Source organism: Prunus dulcis, chromosome 5 (genome assembly GCF_902201215.1).
Source record: "Prunus dulcis chromosome 5, ALMONDv2, whole genome shotgun sequence".
Classification (NCBI taxonomy): Eukaryota; Viridiplantae; Streptophyta; class Magnoliopsida; order Rosales; family Rosaceae; genus Prunus; species Prunus dulcis.
In genome coordinates, this window is record NC_047654.1 from 12,508,639 (window position 1) to 12,522,704 (window position 14,066).

General features: G+C 34.8%; 1 protein-coding gene across 3 annotated transcripts; it reads right to left on the bottom strand.

Moving 5' to 3' along the window:
* Nucleotides 1-82: 82 nt before the first annotated feature.
* Nucleotides 83-8,955, bottom strand: LOC117627008 (protein MEI2-like 1). Of its 3 annotated transcripts, XM_034358871.1 has the most exons (15): nt 8,129-8,955; nt 7,225-7,412; nt 6,974-7,019; nt 6,011-6,346; nt 5,039-5,463; nt 4,742-4,900; nt 4,496-4,612; nt 4,239-4,390; nt 3,878-3,960; nt 3,375-3,797; nt 1,999-2,650; nt 1,234-1,318; nt 1,078-1,146; nt 778-957; nt 83-682 (listed from the first exon to the last, which is right to left on the bottom strand). In XM_034358871.1, exons 2-15 carry the CDS (start codon nt 7,300-7,302, stop codon nt 518-520), a joined length of 2,970 nt encoding a protein of 989 aa, XP_034214762.1. In that variant the 5' UTR covers nt 7,303-7,412; nt 8,129-8,955; the 3' UTR covers nt 83-517. The 3 variants fall into 3 exon arrangements, with proteins under 3 accessions (XP_034214762.1, XP_034214764.1, XP_034214763.1); XM_034358873.1 differs by lacking the exon at nt 7,225-7,412 and having other exon boundaries at nt 8,129-8,954; XM_034358872.1 differs by lacking the exon at nt 8,129-8,955 and having other exon boundaries at nt 7,225-8,098.
* Between the last annotated feature and the right edge of the window lie 5,111 nt (nt 8,956-14,066).

A 14,066-nucleotide genomic window follows, 5' to 3' on the forward strand; every position in this document is an offset into this window, starting at 1 on the left:
TATTTTTTTTTTTTGTCTCTAGGGGTCAAAAAATATCCTATCAAGCTACAAGATATAACATTAGGCCAAAAAAGATACAAGAGACTCAGGGCATTACCAATTCATATTAGCATTTCAAAAATTGCAACTGGAAGAACACTCAAATGTGCTGAGGGTCTATACCCTTGGCCAACCAGAAAAAGGGCCCACATGGGTAAGGAGAAAAAAAGAGACAAGGTAATCTTCGCACAATGTTCTGTGAGTGCCTATACACTGAGATATTGTTCACAAACAAAGACTCCAAAATTTTAAGGTTGTCAAGCCAGTCTCTGTGTTGGCTTAATATGAAACATCAGAGAAATAGAAAATGTGGTGAAGTAACTCTCTTGGTCTAGGTAACCCAAAACCTCATAGAAGCAACTCCTCTATAGTCAAAAATGAAGTCAATAGACCACCCCTGATGTAGAGAATTGGAATGGTTTTAGTTGTCCTCCAATATTAGGTTCAATTGGTTAGTAACCTGGGTAGACCAAGTCTTTCAATCAGATTCCTTTGAAGAATTGAAACTGCCACCAAGTCCGAGGACCTTGGAACTTTCCTCTCCGTTTGCAGAAGGACTCCCTTGATTATGGTTATCCTCATAGCCAGCCGTTCGAGGCTTTCCTGGTCTTGATCGGATGTTGGTACCCATGGGGAAGGGTTCCTATAGAGAGAAGGAAAAGGAGGGGGTCAGTCATGGAGTATATGTAAGGAAGGGGGAATTTCAGAGTCTGGACAGTTCATCTCATGATATCTTACTGGATCCCCAGCATTTGGACCCTCTGTGTGAAAGAGAATGGGACGACAGCGTTTGTCTTCGTTCATCAAACTTGAATTCTGGAAATGGGCAATAAGAGCAGATTTCCCCTGAATACGAGCATATGCAAGTGATGCCACCTTTTCACTGTTAAACTTCTCCCATTTTTTACCATTGAACGCCTGCAACAGAAGTAATATACTGTCACTTGCTAGTGCAATGAAAAATCCGAAACAAAGGAAAATGTCACACAGCAGATGACTTTTTTCAGCAAGTAAATGACACATCTAAGTCCAGCAAACCTTAAAGAAGGGAACAATCTGATGAGGATCAACCATGTTGATGAATGCATATCCCACATTGCATTTGTTCTGTGAAAGGTAGACACGCAAAAGTTGAATTAGAAAAATATATGGTCTCTACTCAATGAAAGATGATATACTATACAATTTCCTTGCCTTGAAGTCAATTGGCAAATAAAGAAAGTCATAAATTCCTCGGCACTGCTCATCAATTGCAGCAAGAAGCATCTTTGAAGTATACCTGTAACAATCATTTAATTAGTTTAGCAAATCAGGAGAATTACTATGTACAACTAGATAACAATTTATACAAAAATATGATTATTGCAGTTAAAAGAATGCATGGTTATCATAGTACTGTAGCAGGTACTTCAGGACTGTGCTGTTGCACTTTAAGTTATAGACAGATCGTCATTTTCTTTCTTTCTCAATTTTATGCAATTATGTTAAGCACTAACCAAGCAGTAAGTGCTACAGTTAATGCCTATTTAATATGGTAGTTGGGTTAGTATCTTATGAAATTGGAAGGTAATGAAGCTACCATGTTAGGTTGACTTCTTATGATTTTCAATATAATAACGGTCGACTGCAATGTGGCATTAACCACATCTTTCAGATATGCTATAACATTACAAATGAACATGATCACATAAGATTATCAAGACCCGAGGACATCCAACTACCTAATATTTTTCCACGTATGACATCCTGTATGTATAACTAGTCTTTCCCAAGCAGACAATCATGAGCAGCCCAAAAAGCGATAAGACAACTCTGGATGGACAAATGAGATGTGAACAGATACTGGAAGTACAAAAGCAAGAATGGGAAAATGTTCATCCAGAAAAATCTTCCAGCATGTTGAGTATAGAGTAAAAAGAAAAGATGGCAGGTTGAGTATAGAGTAAATGATATACATACTTGTTGGGAATGTTCTTTATCATCAATGTGGTTCTTCTGTCTTCCCCGCGCAATATACGTTCAATATCAAGCTCATATTGTTTCTTATCAGCAATGTTAGAATTTGCTTCATTTCTTCGGTGAGACAGGTGTCTAACACGTTCATTCGGAGAATCAAAAGAGGTAGGCATTGAACTCATCGAATTCCTTCCAGGAAACATGTGGCAGATCTCCTGTGAAGAGCGTTGTCGGGCACTTGTAGTCATATCCAAGAAATTTCCACCAACAAGAGAAAATATGTTGTGTGAAGGAATTTCCATAGGATGCATCTGGGGACTGCTGGGAAAATGTGCAATGCCAAGAGAACCCAAGTGAAGACTAGAAGTGTCAGGAGACTCCCCTGAATAGGCGTGCCTTTTCCAAAGGGAAGGGTTAACAGCCGGAGCTGATCCTACATGGTGCTGCACAGGTGATGTACTGTTCAGCATATGAGGTGGTGTTCTGTGGAATCCAGGCATTTGTGGAAAGCGATGTGCATTAGGACCATTGATAAATGATGGTGAATTCTGCCACATCATGGGACTTGAAGGATGCTTCTGGTATGAGTTGGAGTTATTCCACAAATAAGGATGTGCATGAACAGGGCAGCTCCCATTTCCAGGAGATCCAAAAGCTGTATGAGAATAGACTTGTAAACAACAAATTCACCAGAATAGTGACTAGATTTTAAAATGTCATTAACCTCAATCCAAAATGCAATGAAATAAAGGTACACTGAGTTAGTGATGATGAGAGACAAACTCTAGACTTCATCTAAACTATATGGAAACAAGGACCACAGAAAGGCACTATGAGAACCACCACTCAATCAGTAACACTAATATGATTCCTACATCCCCTATCTAGTTTAACATGAACAATATAATGTAAAAATAAGAGAAACAGATAGCACACAATAAAACAAAAGAAGCAGAGATGTAAGAAGTGATGGGTCCACCCTCTTTGCATTATTCCTCTTTACAGCCCAGGAAAACTAAAAAAAAGTACGACTAATACTGTAGAAATCTAGGAGTGCAAAATGCTGGGTGCTAAAACGGGAACCAAATATAGAACCAAAATTTACTCTGAGAAAGGATAATGGGGGGATAGGCTAGGAAGAACGGAGAAAACAATTAGCAAATTCAACAAAGTTATGTTTCAGATATCAAACATTGCAACACGTAATACATACTAGATAAAACAAAAGTTCTCTGGTAAGGTCCTTCAATAAAATCATCTCAGTCGTTAAATCATATAAGGATGACTAGGATGCATTGAGACGCATTAGCCTGCTGTACAAATTATCTGTCCATTAGAACTCTACTAAAGAATGACATAAAGTAATATAATGAATGTACCTCCTCCATTCAGTTCCATTAGGTGACCATTTGCATTGACTCCACAAGTGGGCCTTCTGTCTGTTCCTTCTGACATTCTAAGGCCCACATTGCCAGTCATGTTTGCAATAGCACCAGAAGAGTTGCACGGAATACCATGGGCTATGTCATGATACTCAGGCAAGGAATGAGGATGTAAACTGGGAATGCACTGGTTACCAAACTTCACGTCATCCAGAGAGTGATCGGGCTCACAAAGGCTAAATTTTCTCCCTGCAGACGCAACTGTCGCCGGAGAGGGCAAGGTATCTGGAACACTTGAACTCTGATGAAGTAAAGCATTTTCAATTAATGCGCTCACAGGTGATCGGACTGCAGAATGTAAGCCCAGGTTAGATCCATTAACCATGCAGCTTGATTCAACCATTCCGGGACGAAGCATCGCTGTAATAAAAGCAAGGTAAATTTTTTATAAAAAGATACACACAAATTGAAGCAAGAATTCTTAACAAGCAGATTCATACCCTTGCATCCTGTTGATAAAGATTCACTCGGGCTATGACCAAATTTATATTCATCTTGCTCCTGCTCAGAAACTTGAACCAAACTGCAAAAGGAATGTTTTTTTCTTACAAAGGAGAAATTTAAGAATTTCAAATTAAAGCGGGACACAATGAACAAGTAAAATGGAACAGTAACATGCTAAGAGAACATCCAGGAGAATATCAATACATTAGGCAACAAAGCCAAAAATTGCCTCTTTTAAGATCAAAACCCCACAAAGAAGAGAATTTATAGAAAGTCACAATCCCCCTCAGAATCTAACAAGGACTCCTTTTTAATAAGAGCTATAGATAATCAATAGGAAGAGTAAATTATCAGTACCCCCTCCTTACACCCCCTGGACGGCTTGGTTCAAGCTTGATCTGCTTCCCACCAATTTCACTCCTATTCAACGCATGAAGAGCAGCTTCTGCAGCTCTAACATCATAAAATTCTATGAACTTGTTATGAGGCTTGTGTGGAGTCTCACGGATCTAGAAACAAAACATAGCAACCACATCATATGGAAAGTTCTTTCATCCTCTTAGAAGCAAAGCAAAATAATAGAAGGAAAAACTTGAACAATTTGAATGACTTACTTCTTTAATTTCTCCATAAGATCCAAAAGTTTTAGAAAGCTCATCATTAGAAACAGAAGAATCAAGGTTGAATAACACCAGCGTTCCTTGGTTAATATCTTTATCAGAAGGATTGTCCTGACATATTGGCATGTACAAAATCATGAAGGAACAAAGCAACATGATAATGTATAAACAAGAATGGGGAAGAAAAAGGCGGTGAATCTAGCGCATACAAAAACAGTGAATAACAAGTGACCACCATACCTTAGGTATCGAATAATGTATGTCAAGCTTCCTACGCCTCAGTGGCTTACTTTGAAGTGCTCTTAGTGCATTTTGGGCTGCCCTTATATCATAATAAGAAATCATAACGAACCCACGATGTTTGCAGGCTGTGTAAAGTGCCCGGATATCTCCAAATCGCTAACAGAACAAAATACAATTGTCAATTTAACTAGCAAGGTAAACTACTTCAACTGGCTTGCATGCACTTGCAAATTAGAAATTTTAAAACAAAGAAAATAAAGAAGAAAAAAAACTTATAAAGGAGGTTATAACCACCTCAAAAAGAGACTTCAACTCCAAATCTTCAACATTGCTATTAATATTCCGGACAAAAAGTGTTCTAGAAGGGTGTTCACCATTAGGGTGTTCACCCACAATTGAGCCATTACAACCCCCTAGACCATTGGAAACTCCCCCACTAAAATCAGAATCAGAGAGTCCTGCACAGATTTCTCCTTCTAGTTCCATGCCGCCACCACTGCTAAAGAGATCAAAATCTTCAAATCCATCACCAATAATAGCATGAGTATTATAACCCAGCCCATCTATCACGCCGGAAAACAAGTCATTTTCATCAGGAAGGAGATTCCCAATCGTTTGTGCCTCAATTTCTTCAAGAGATTCAAAGGGTTCTTCCTCATGTTGGGAAGCAACATTATTAGTAGCTTGATGAGGTATTAAATCATTCTTTAGTAATCTCACTGCATATTAAAGAAAGCAAAACAAAACAAAACAAAACAGGAGATGTTAAGTTAATAAATATGCACATTTGTGGAAAATGCACAGAGTTATACATCAATCAAGTAGTATCAAGGAAAATATAGTCAGCTTAATTCAATTCAACAAAGACTTAATTCCAACAAATGCAAATGTAACTGATTAAATAATAGTACACAGAAGTAGAAAACAAACTAGAACATGTCTTATGCATGGACAAAAATAGGTTTTAGAAAGATTCTGGGCCGAGTTAATTGAAATGCGGTAATTTTATGCAAGATAAAGTTCGAGATTAGAACTTGTTAGACATGAAATTGAAGAAAATCTTTTTGTGAGAAAATTAAAGTTTGCAGCTTCTTTTGCATGCTTGTTAAGGAATGATAGAACTGCAAATTTTTATATCTATCAACGAAACTAAAGAGTGTCTAGTCAACAGACGTTGCTGATTTGAGAAATATAGAAGGTAATATTATTATTACCCACAAGCAACATATGAGCAAACATTTAATATAATTTAAAAGGAAAGCTTACACTTTCTACTAAAAATTTCAGACAATGAACTTGAGAACAGACTACTTTCATGCTCGGCGCCGTGAAGAACAGTTTTGCTGCCAGCCGAGCTATAAGGTGTTGGCTTTGTGGACAAGTCTGACCACAATTTTGGTTGGTGATCCATAGGTTTCCACGAGGCCTTGGAGATGTTGGCAACTCCGCCAATGCTTAGCCTTTCTGTTTGTTCCCCAGCTAGATTGGATCGTGGCACATCCAAGTAATCTGCTGATTGTGCCCCAATTGGTAAAAGCTTTCTTGAGGGTAAAGAATGACTGAACATGCTGCCAGGTGTGGCTACCGTTCCATCCACTCCCACTGAAGGACAAAATTTACACAAGAGGGTAGTAAAAGTTATCACGCAGCCTTTTTTAGCATAGAATTTATTTGTTCAAATTTAGAGTATGCCCATAGGGGAAGGGTATAGTCTGTTGAATCAAGACAAAATTACAGTTTCCATTAAAAGGTTAGCATTCAAAACTTCTGTCAGACAAACTAACATTTATTTTCTACAAGACGGATCAAGTTAATTCTCAATTTCAATTTAAACGCTTCTGAGATTAGAGCATAAAACCGATTACTTTATAGAGCAATAAGAACTTTTATTACAAAGTTGGGAATTGGGACAGCCAATTGTCATATGTTTGACCAAAATGAATGCAAAATACTTCTAAATGTTTGAAATTATTTTATCATGACAACTATTTATGTTTATTTTCCCTCTTTGCAAGGCAATATACCACCAGTGTGGCGACTCAGACCCAAGTATCGAGCGAGAGAAGCAGGTGAACTTACTACCACACCACACGTCCCGACGGTTGTCATTATGTTAGGGCCGTCTGTTTGGTTGGGAAAATCTTTCAACTGGTAATGTTGTATAACTTCTATAACCCACTACGACTAATTAGCTGATAGACTGTATCAGGAAAATGTACAAATGCTCACCTTGGTAATCAGGCATGGTTTTCAGCTTCTGAAATCCAACTTGTCTCTGGTGCATCAAATTTGGCAAATTGGTAAATAGAAATAACAACTGAAAAAAGGTATGATGTGCTAAAAAGGGACTAAAAATTTATGATAGAGTTAAACAGGGTATGAAAGCCTTACAGGCACCTAAACACCAGTGCCATTTATCCATCGAAACTTCACGAAATACTAAAATTAGAACATTTTCATTTTAAAAGGACAATAAGTACCTCAGAAGGAAAAGGAATTTCATCAAAGAAGTGGGAAGAGACAGATACACCCCTTTGATCCATTATTTCAAATGGCATCGTGCAGCACTCAGAAACCAGAAAAATATAACCAAACAAAAAAAAAAAAAAATTGTAAGAGCTCAAATTTTCTCACTTGCTGAATCTGTCTATGTTACATGGCTCCTTGCCTGAAAATTAATGTGAATAACAAAAATTAAAAAAATAAAGATGATCCACTCCAGATATTACACAACCATACACAAAATTCTAAAGAAAAATTGAGAAGGGCATTTAAAAATAAAGATGATCCACTTCAGATATTACACAACCATATATAAAATTCTACAGCAAAATTGAGAAGAAGTGCATTTAGAAATTTCAAAGAAAATACAAATCAATTCATATAAAGCTTTAAAGGTTACTCATCAGGCTCTCCAATTGGAAAATGTTGAAGATTTTTGTTAATTTTGCTTTTTGGTGCCTGTGTGTGTGTGTGTTAAGTTACAACCAAAGAGGCTGAGAGAGAGAATAGAAATGGTAAAATAGTATGAAAGTGAAAATGTTTGTTTACCTACCAACAACCAAACACAATTGCCCCATTTGGTTGTAGAGAAAAGGTAGGGAAACAAAATCAAACTTAATCATTTTGTTTTCCAAAGTTCCTAAGCAACCTAAAATGCATCAGAATTGAAACTTAACCCTTCAAAATAGTACGAGGCTAAGAGCAAAAGATCAAAGAAGAACATGCAAGTAGTTGAAGTTTAACCCTTGAAAATTTTAAGAAAGTCGATAAAAATGAACTCAAAGTTTCAAAATTTACAAAGGGGAAAGGAAATTAAACAACAAATCATCACCCAAAAAATGATAAAATTTACACACAAAAAAAATAAGAACAAGGTCTGACCTAGTACAAGAGAAGGCTCATCAACATAATTGACAACCATGTCCAAAATTCAGCTCAATAATTCAGAAGACTCAGAGAAAGATCCCAAAAAAAAAATGAAACTTATGACACAGCAATGGATCTCAGCATATCTGCATCTGAACCGCCTTCTCCTTTTGCAGCATTGCAAGTTATCACTCGCCACAAAACTAGAGAGAGAATATCAAAACAAAAATCCAAAATTCTCTTCTTCTTTTTTTCTGGGTTGCTTCTACCTAACCTTTTTTTAAAAAAAAAATAACGAAAGATATGATTTTTGTATATTAAAAAAACAGAGTTGGAGCCGGAAAATGAGAAAAAGGAGGGGAATTCCGGCGAGAGAGAGGGGTCCTGCTGGTGGGTCAGTACTGTAGAGAAAGAATATATAGAGGAAGCTGTTTTTGTGATTTGTTTAATCTGAGAGCGTCAGAGAGAGAGAGAAAGAGAGAGATGTTTAGTTGGTTGGCTGGCTTTTGTTGGTTTGAAATAAAAAAGAAAAGAAAAGGAAAAAAGAGGAAGAAGAAGAAGACAAGGACAAAAGAGAAAAAGAAATGGGGCGCGGGTTTCTTTGTGTGTTGTATGCTGTGGATAAAATTTTGTGAACGAAAATGGAAACACAAACTTGAACAACTCAAAACTCAATAAAACAGGGAAGAGGAGGAGGAGGAGGAGGAGAAGCAAAAATCCTACACACACGAGGCCCTTTAAATTCGGTGGAGTGCCAGAGTGGGGTTGGCTTGGACTGGAGAAGGACAAAAAAAAAACCCGTCACAGTCTTTTCTTCTTTCTTTCTCAACCACCACTGACCTTTCAGTTTGTTTTGATTTTTGAGTTTTGAGTTTTGAGTTCTGAGTTCTGAGTTTTGACCTTCTTGCCCGACCCGTTTCCACATCCACTTTACTCGGGTACTTGGATACTACTTCCCTATCTACTTGGCTTTGCCGGCTTGGCTTCTTTTTCTTTGTTTTAATAATTATATCCCTATACTGTTTTGGGGCATTTGTATTTGTTGGAAAAATTGTTTCCCCTTGGGTTTAACTTAACCACATTTTATCTTCAAACTTGTCTGGTTTTTCCTTTATGGATGTGTTTGTACCATACATGACCGAGCGTACTTCGGTATGAGAGCTAGTACTCAATCAAAGGCCACGTTATCATGCCATGAGTTATGGAAATAGAGTTTGAAGTACGATTACATGATCAAGTTAGTGCATGGTGAATAAGTTATTTAACAGTTTTAAAATGCATTAACTAGAAATAAATAGTTGTTGCCACTACAATTAGGACTTCGTAACTAAAAAGCGGATAACAAAGGTATGAAGATCAATTATTACTTCGGTGTCATGCTTGGACTTATATAAATGGAGTTTAAAGCGCGAATATTACAATTTTTTTTTACAAATGTAAAGTTCTTCTTTCATGGATGGTAAGAATGCAACTGCAAGTCCAACATTTGTCAATGCTTTACCACATAAGCTAATATTTGTGAAGTTGAAAGTATGACCATATGAACAAGTAGCCAATCACATTCCTCTTCATATTGAACCCTAGGGTTATTTTCTACTACACTACTAAGTAGTCAAACAACATGACGAGTTTTGGCTTGGTTTGTTAATGTTTATTAGGAAAGTTTCATGAGAAAGAAGGAAAAAAAAAAAAGGCATAATATTCTTCTCTCTTCTCTAATCTCTCTTCCGAATAGCTCGAAGTGAGGTGTCGTGTACGAAATGTTTTGATTTCAAGAACAATTACAAAACTCACCTAATAAGCTGTCCTACGTATTTATTGCAAAAAATATAAATATTTTTAAAATTATCCTAAGTTTTGTCTACAAATTACTCCAAGAATAATAGCATTTGCTGTGCATGTCACAATGCTCCTTATCTTTATCGACAAAAATACAGATTAGCAGCCAATCAATGTTTACTTTTTTTGACAAATACTAACCTAATCACATGGCCTAATGCCAATCATTTATTTTCTGCCTCTTTTTGTCTTTTTCCTTTTATATTGTTTATTACTTTATAGTGCCATTGTAGCTTAGCTACATTTGAGGTGTAAATTGTGATTAACAGCTGCAATTTCCTTTTTTTTTCCTTTTTTTTTTTTTTTTTATATATATGAAAATTATAGTATTACATTCATAATTTAACTAAACAAGCCATTAGTCATAAAGGATCAATACAAACTAGCCACAAATGACCATTATAATAACGAAGCAATCAAACATAAAAATTAAGACAATTTGGTGCCCATTCACTAATGATCACGCAGGATCAAAGAAATTATGGCATAGACATCCTAACTAAGATTGCAAGCTCAGAATAATTAAAATGAGATAAAGCTTGAAAAAACTAAGCCATGATAATACCAAAAAAACTCTCACAAGGAGAGATGAAAAGCTCTCACAAGAAGAGGTGAAAATCTCTCACAAAATGAGAGGCGAAAATTATACAGAAAACCCAAAGAGTCTCTGTAATTTATTTCATACTTAAAGAAATCGCAAAAAAGATTGTGATGGAGATCTGACTTCAAAATGCAGGTAGAGATTCAATCCTAAAACGCAGCTACCTATAATAGTTGAAAGAAAATTGTAACAAAACGAAGATAAATATGAAAAACTTTTTGTTCTTGAAAATGAGGGAAGAATGTAAGGGACAAAGTTGGACCCTACATTTAAAAGCCTTAATGTGATTTTTCACACCTTGTATCCAACTTTTAATCATGATCAAACCTAGTCCCATCCTCATCCATCCAACAAATAAAATAAATTATCTGCTAGTATTATTGTTTAAAAAATAATATATAAAAAAACAAGTGTCACAACATAATGGCTGCATACTATAAGTCAGCCGAGCCGAGCCGAGCCGAGCCGAATGAAAGACCAAGTGGATTGTCAACCCGGGAGGGACCGGCATTTAGAATGCGCAGCCACGTGTCCTCGAACCAGTTCGAAAGCTGCTTCAAAAATAAAATAATATAAAAATATAAAAAATTCAGAGCTATGAATGAGTATATGATGTCGTGCCCCAACACTCCACACTTTTTTTCTTCTTTTTTCACTCATTCATTTTTAAAGTTAAAAAAAGGTCATATTGTTTTTTATACTTTTACTTTTGCTTTCAATTTGCCTTAAAACTACAGTAATTTTTTTTAAAAAAATTATAAAAAATATTTAAAATTAAATTCTTAAAATAGTTAGTTTATATAAAATCACCTTCCCAATACCGATGAAGCGAGTTTAATTTAATTCATCATTATACATTGGTTTATTTATTAATACGTGTTTATTTATTTAAAAGCCTCTCAATTCCAATCTCATTATTCACCTTTATTCTCACTTGTAAAGGGAAGATTATTAATAAGTTTTGCATAAAATATACTAAAACTATAGAGAAAAATGTGTGGTACAAGAAAAAAAGAATCAAAGTCATAATCATTAACGAAATTTTTATTCAAAAAAGCCAATATTCCCCATATTTCGAGAATATCAAGGTGTCACGTCCTTAACCAAGGTTGGGAAGTAACATCACAGATATTGGCATACCAAAAAGACTTGTGTGCCACATAACCCAAACAAATGTAATAAGAAAATAAAGAGGATAATCTTAGTATCCGTTTGATAATTATTTTAATTTTAATTTTTAATTTTTAATTTTTAATTTTTGTGCTAAAGTATGGAGAAAAATAAGAGTGAGAACAAAATATTGAAAGTGAAAACAATTTGAAATAAATTTCTGTTTTTAGTTTTTGTTTTCACTTTTGTTATTCCTCCATTTCATTTCCCCTTTCAATCTCATATCCATTCTGATTCTCACTTTCATTTCCTACTTTTTCCTCTACTCTAGCACAAAAAATAAAAACTATAAATTAAAATTAAAATGATTATCAAATGGGCCCTTAATTTTCAATTATAGTACTCAATGAAATTGAAAATTTTCTACAATTTTAATGTGATACGCAATCCTTTTTAAGGGTCTCGCTTACTAGACTGCTTGGCTCAGTCTCCTTCGTTATAATGTGATAACTTTGGTTCTATTTTTTTCGCCTATAATCTTATCTTAGTTTTTTATAAATTTTTTTTTACACAAGCAATATTGAAAAATGAGAATTTTGAATATAAATAAATAAAAACCAGAAAAAATATATTGGCAGGCTAGCAAATATGATTTTCTAATTATTATTTCCCTAACTGACAAGGTTTTCTTTTATTTTTTATAATTCTTCATTTCTTCGCCCAATAGGCAATAGCTCTATCTAACAACCAAAAATGGATTATTTAAACAAACTACACCTTGGGTATGACACGTGGATAACATTTTAACGAATAGGCACAAATAAACGGAGCTGGGTGGGTCCCACAGGAGGAGCACATGCATAATGATACATGTGACAATAATGTACACGACAATCCAATCCGTATCTGCACTGCACAAATGGAACAATAAAGGACGGGTGCACTTTTTTTTTTTTTTTGGTTAGCGATATTATTAACACTTCTTAGTTTCTTTCTTGGCTAACATTACTGGCCTTTATTTTTTGTATTTTGAAAATATGATGACAATCCAGATCCAGTCATATAACGTTGCTTCAATTTTGTATGGTTTAAATGTCAATCAATGTTACTTCGATACGTTTCATCAATACTGTCAATCTAATACTATGCACATGAATTATGACATATAAATTTAAAGTTTAGTTCTGAATCTAAATTAATGTTTCGATCATAATATCGGGAATATCATAAATAGTAACCTTATAATATGACTAGATACTAACATTTGAATGCGGAAAATTAATCATTTTTCTTTATCTAGATCTATATATATATATATCCCGATTTCTTGGACCACAGGAGTCCAAGAGATTGTGGTCACCCACCGTTGGATATTAATCCAATGGTTCAAAATGATATATATAAATGCAATATGATATAAATGATTATTACCCGATTCAAGTCATAAATGAGTGAACCGTTGAATTTACATCCAACGGTGAGTGACCATAAATCTCTTGGACTACAGGGGTCCAAGAGATCAGTACTATATATACTAGCCTCTCTGAACGCGCTTCCGCGCCTGCAAGAGGCTTTTTTTTAAAAAAATTAAATTTATTTTAGAATTAAAAAAGATAATGGATAGTTGTGTTCCATAAAAATAGGATCCATTATCTGAATTTTCTTTTTTTTAAAATTTTTTTAATACGAAAAATTTTGAATTTACCATATTATCCTCATTTAATTAATAATTTCAATTTGTAATGTTTGCATTAACCAAGGGCATTTTCTGGTATTTTGAATGTTTCACCATTCTCTGCCTTTTGCTTTATATATATAGATATATACAGTCCCGATCTCTTGGACCACAGGAGTCCAAGAGATTGTGGTCACCCACCGTTGGATATTAATCCAATGGTTCAAAATGATATATATAAATGCAATATGACATAAATGATTATTACCCGATTCAAGTCAACCGTTGAATTTACATCCAACGGTGAGTGACCATAAATCTCTTGGACTACAGGGGTTCAAGAGATCAGGACTGTAGATATATATAGTAAAAGGCAAAGTATATATAAAGCAAAAGGCAAAGAATAGTGAAACATTCAAAATACCAAAAAATGTCATTGGTCAATCCAAACATTAAGAATTAAAATTATTAATTAAATGATGATAATATGATAAATTCACACTTTTTCATATTAAAAAAATTAAAAGAAAAAGAAAAATCAGATAATGATATGAAACACAACTACTCTTTATATTTTTTAATTTTAAAATAAATTTAAATTTATTTAAAAAAAATCTCTTACAAGCGTGAATACGCGTGCAGAGAGGCTAGTGTGTATTAATTGAACAAGTTTATAGTGTGAAAATTTGAAAGTTTAGATTCGCTTTGTTTATTATGAGCTTGTGTGA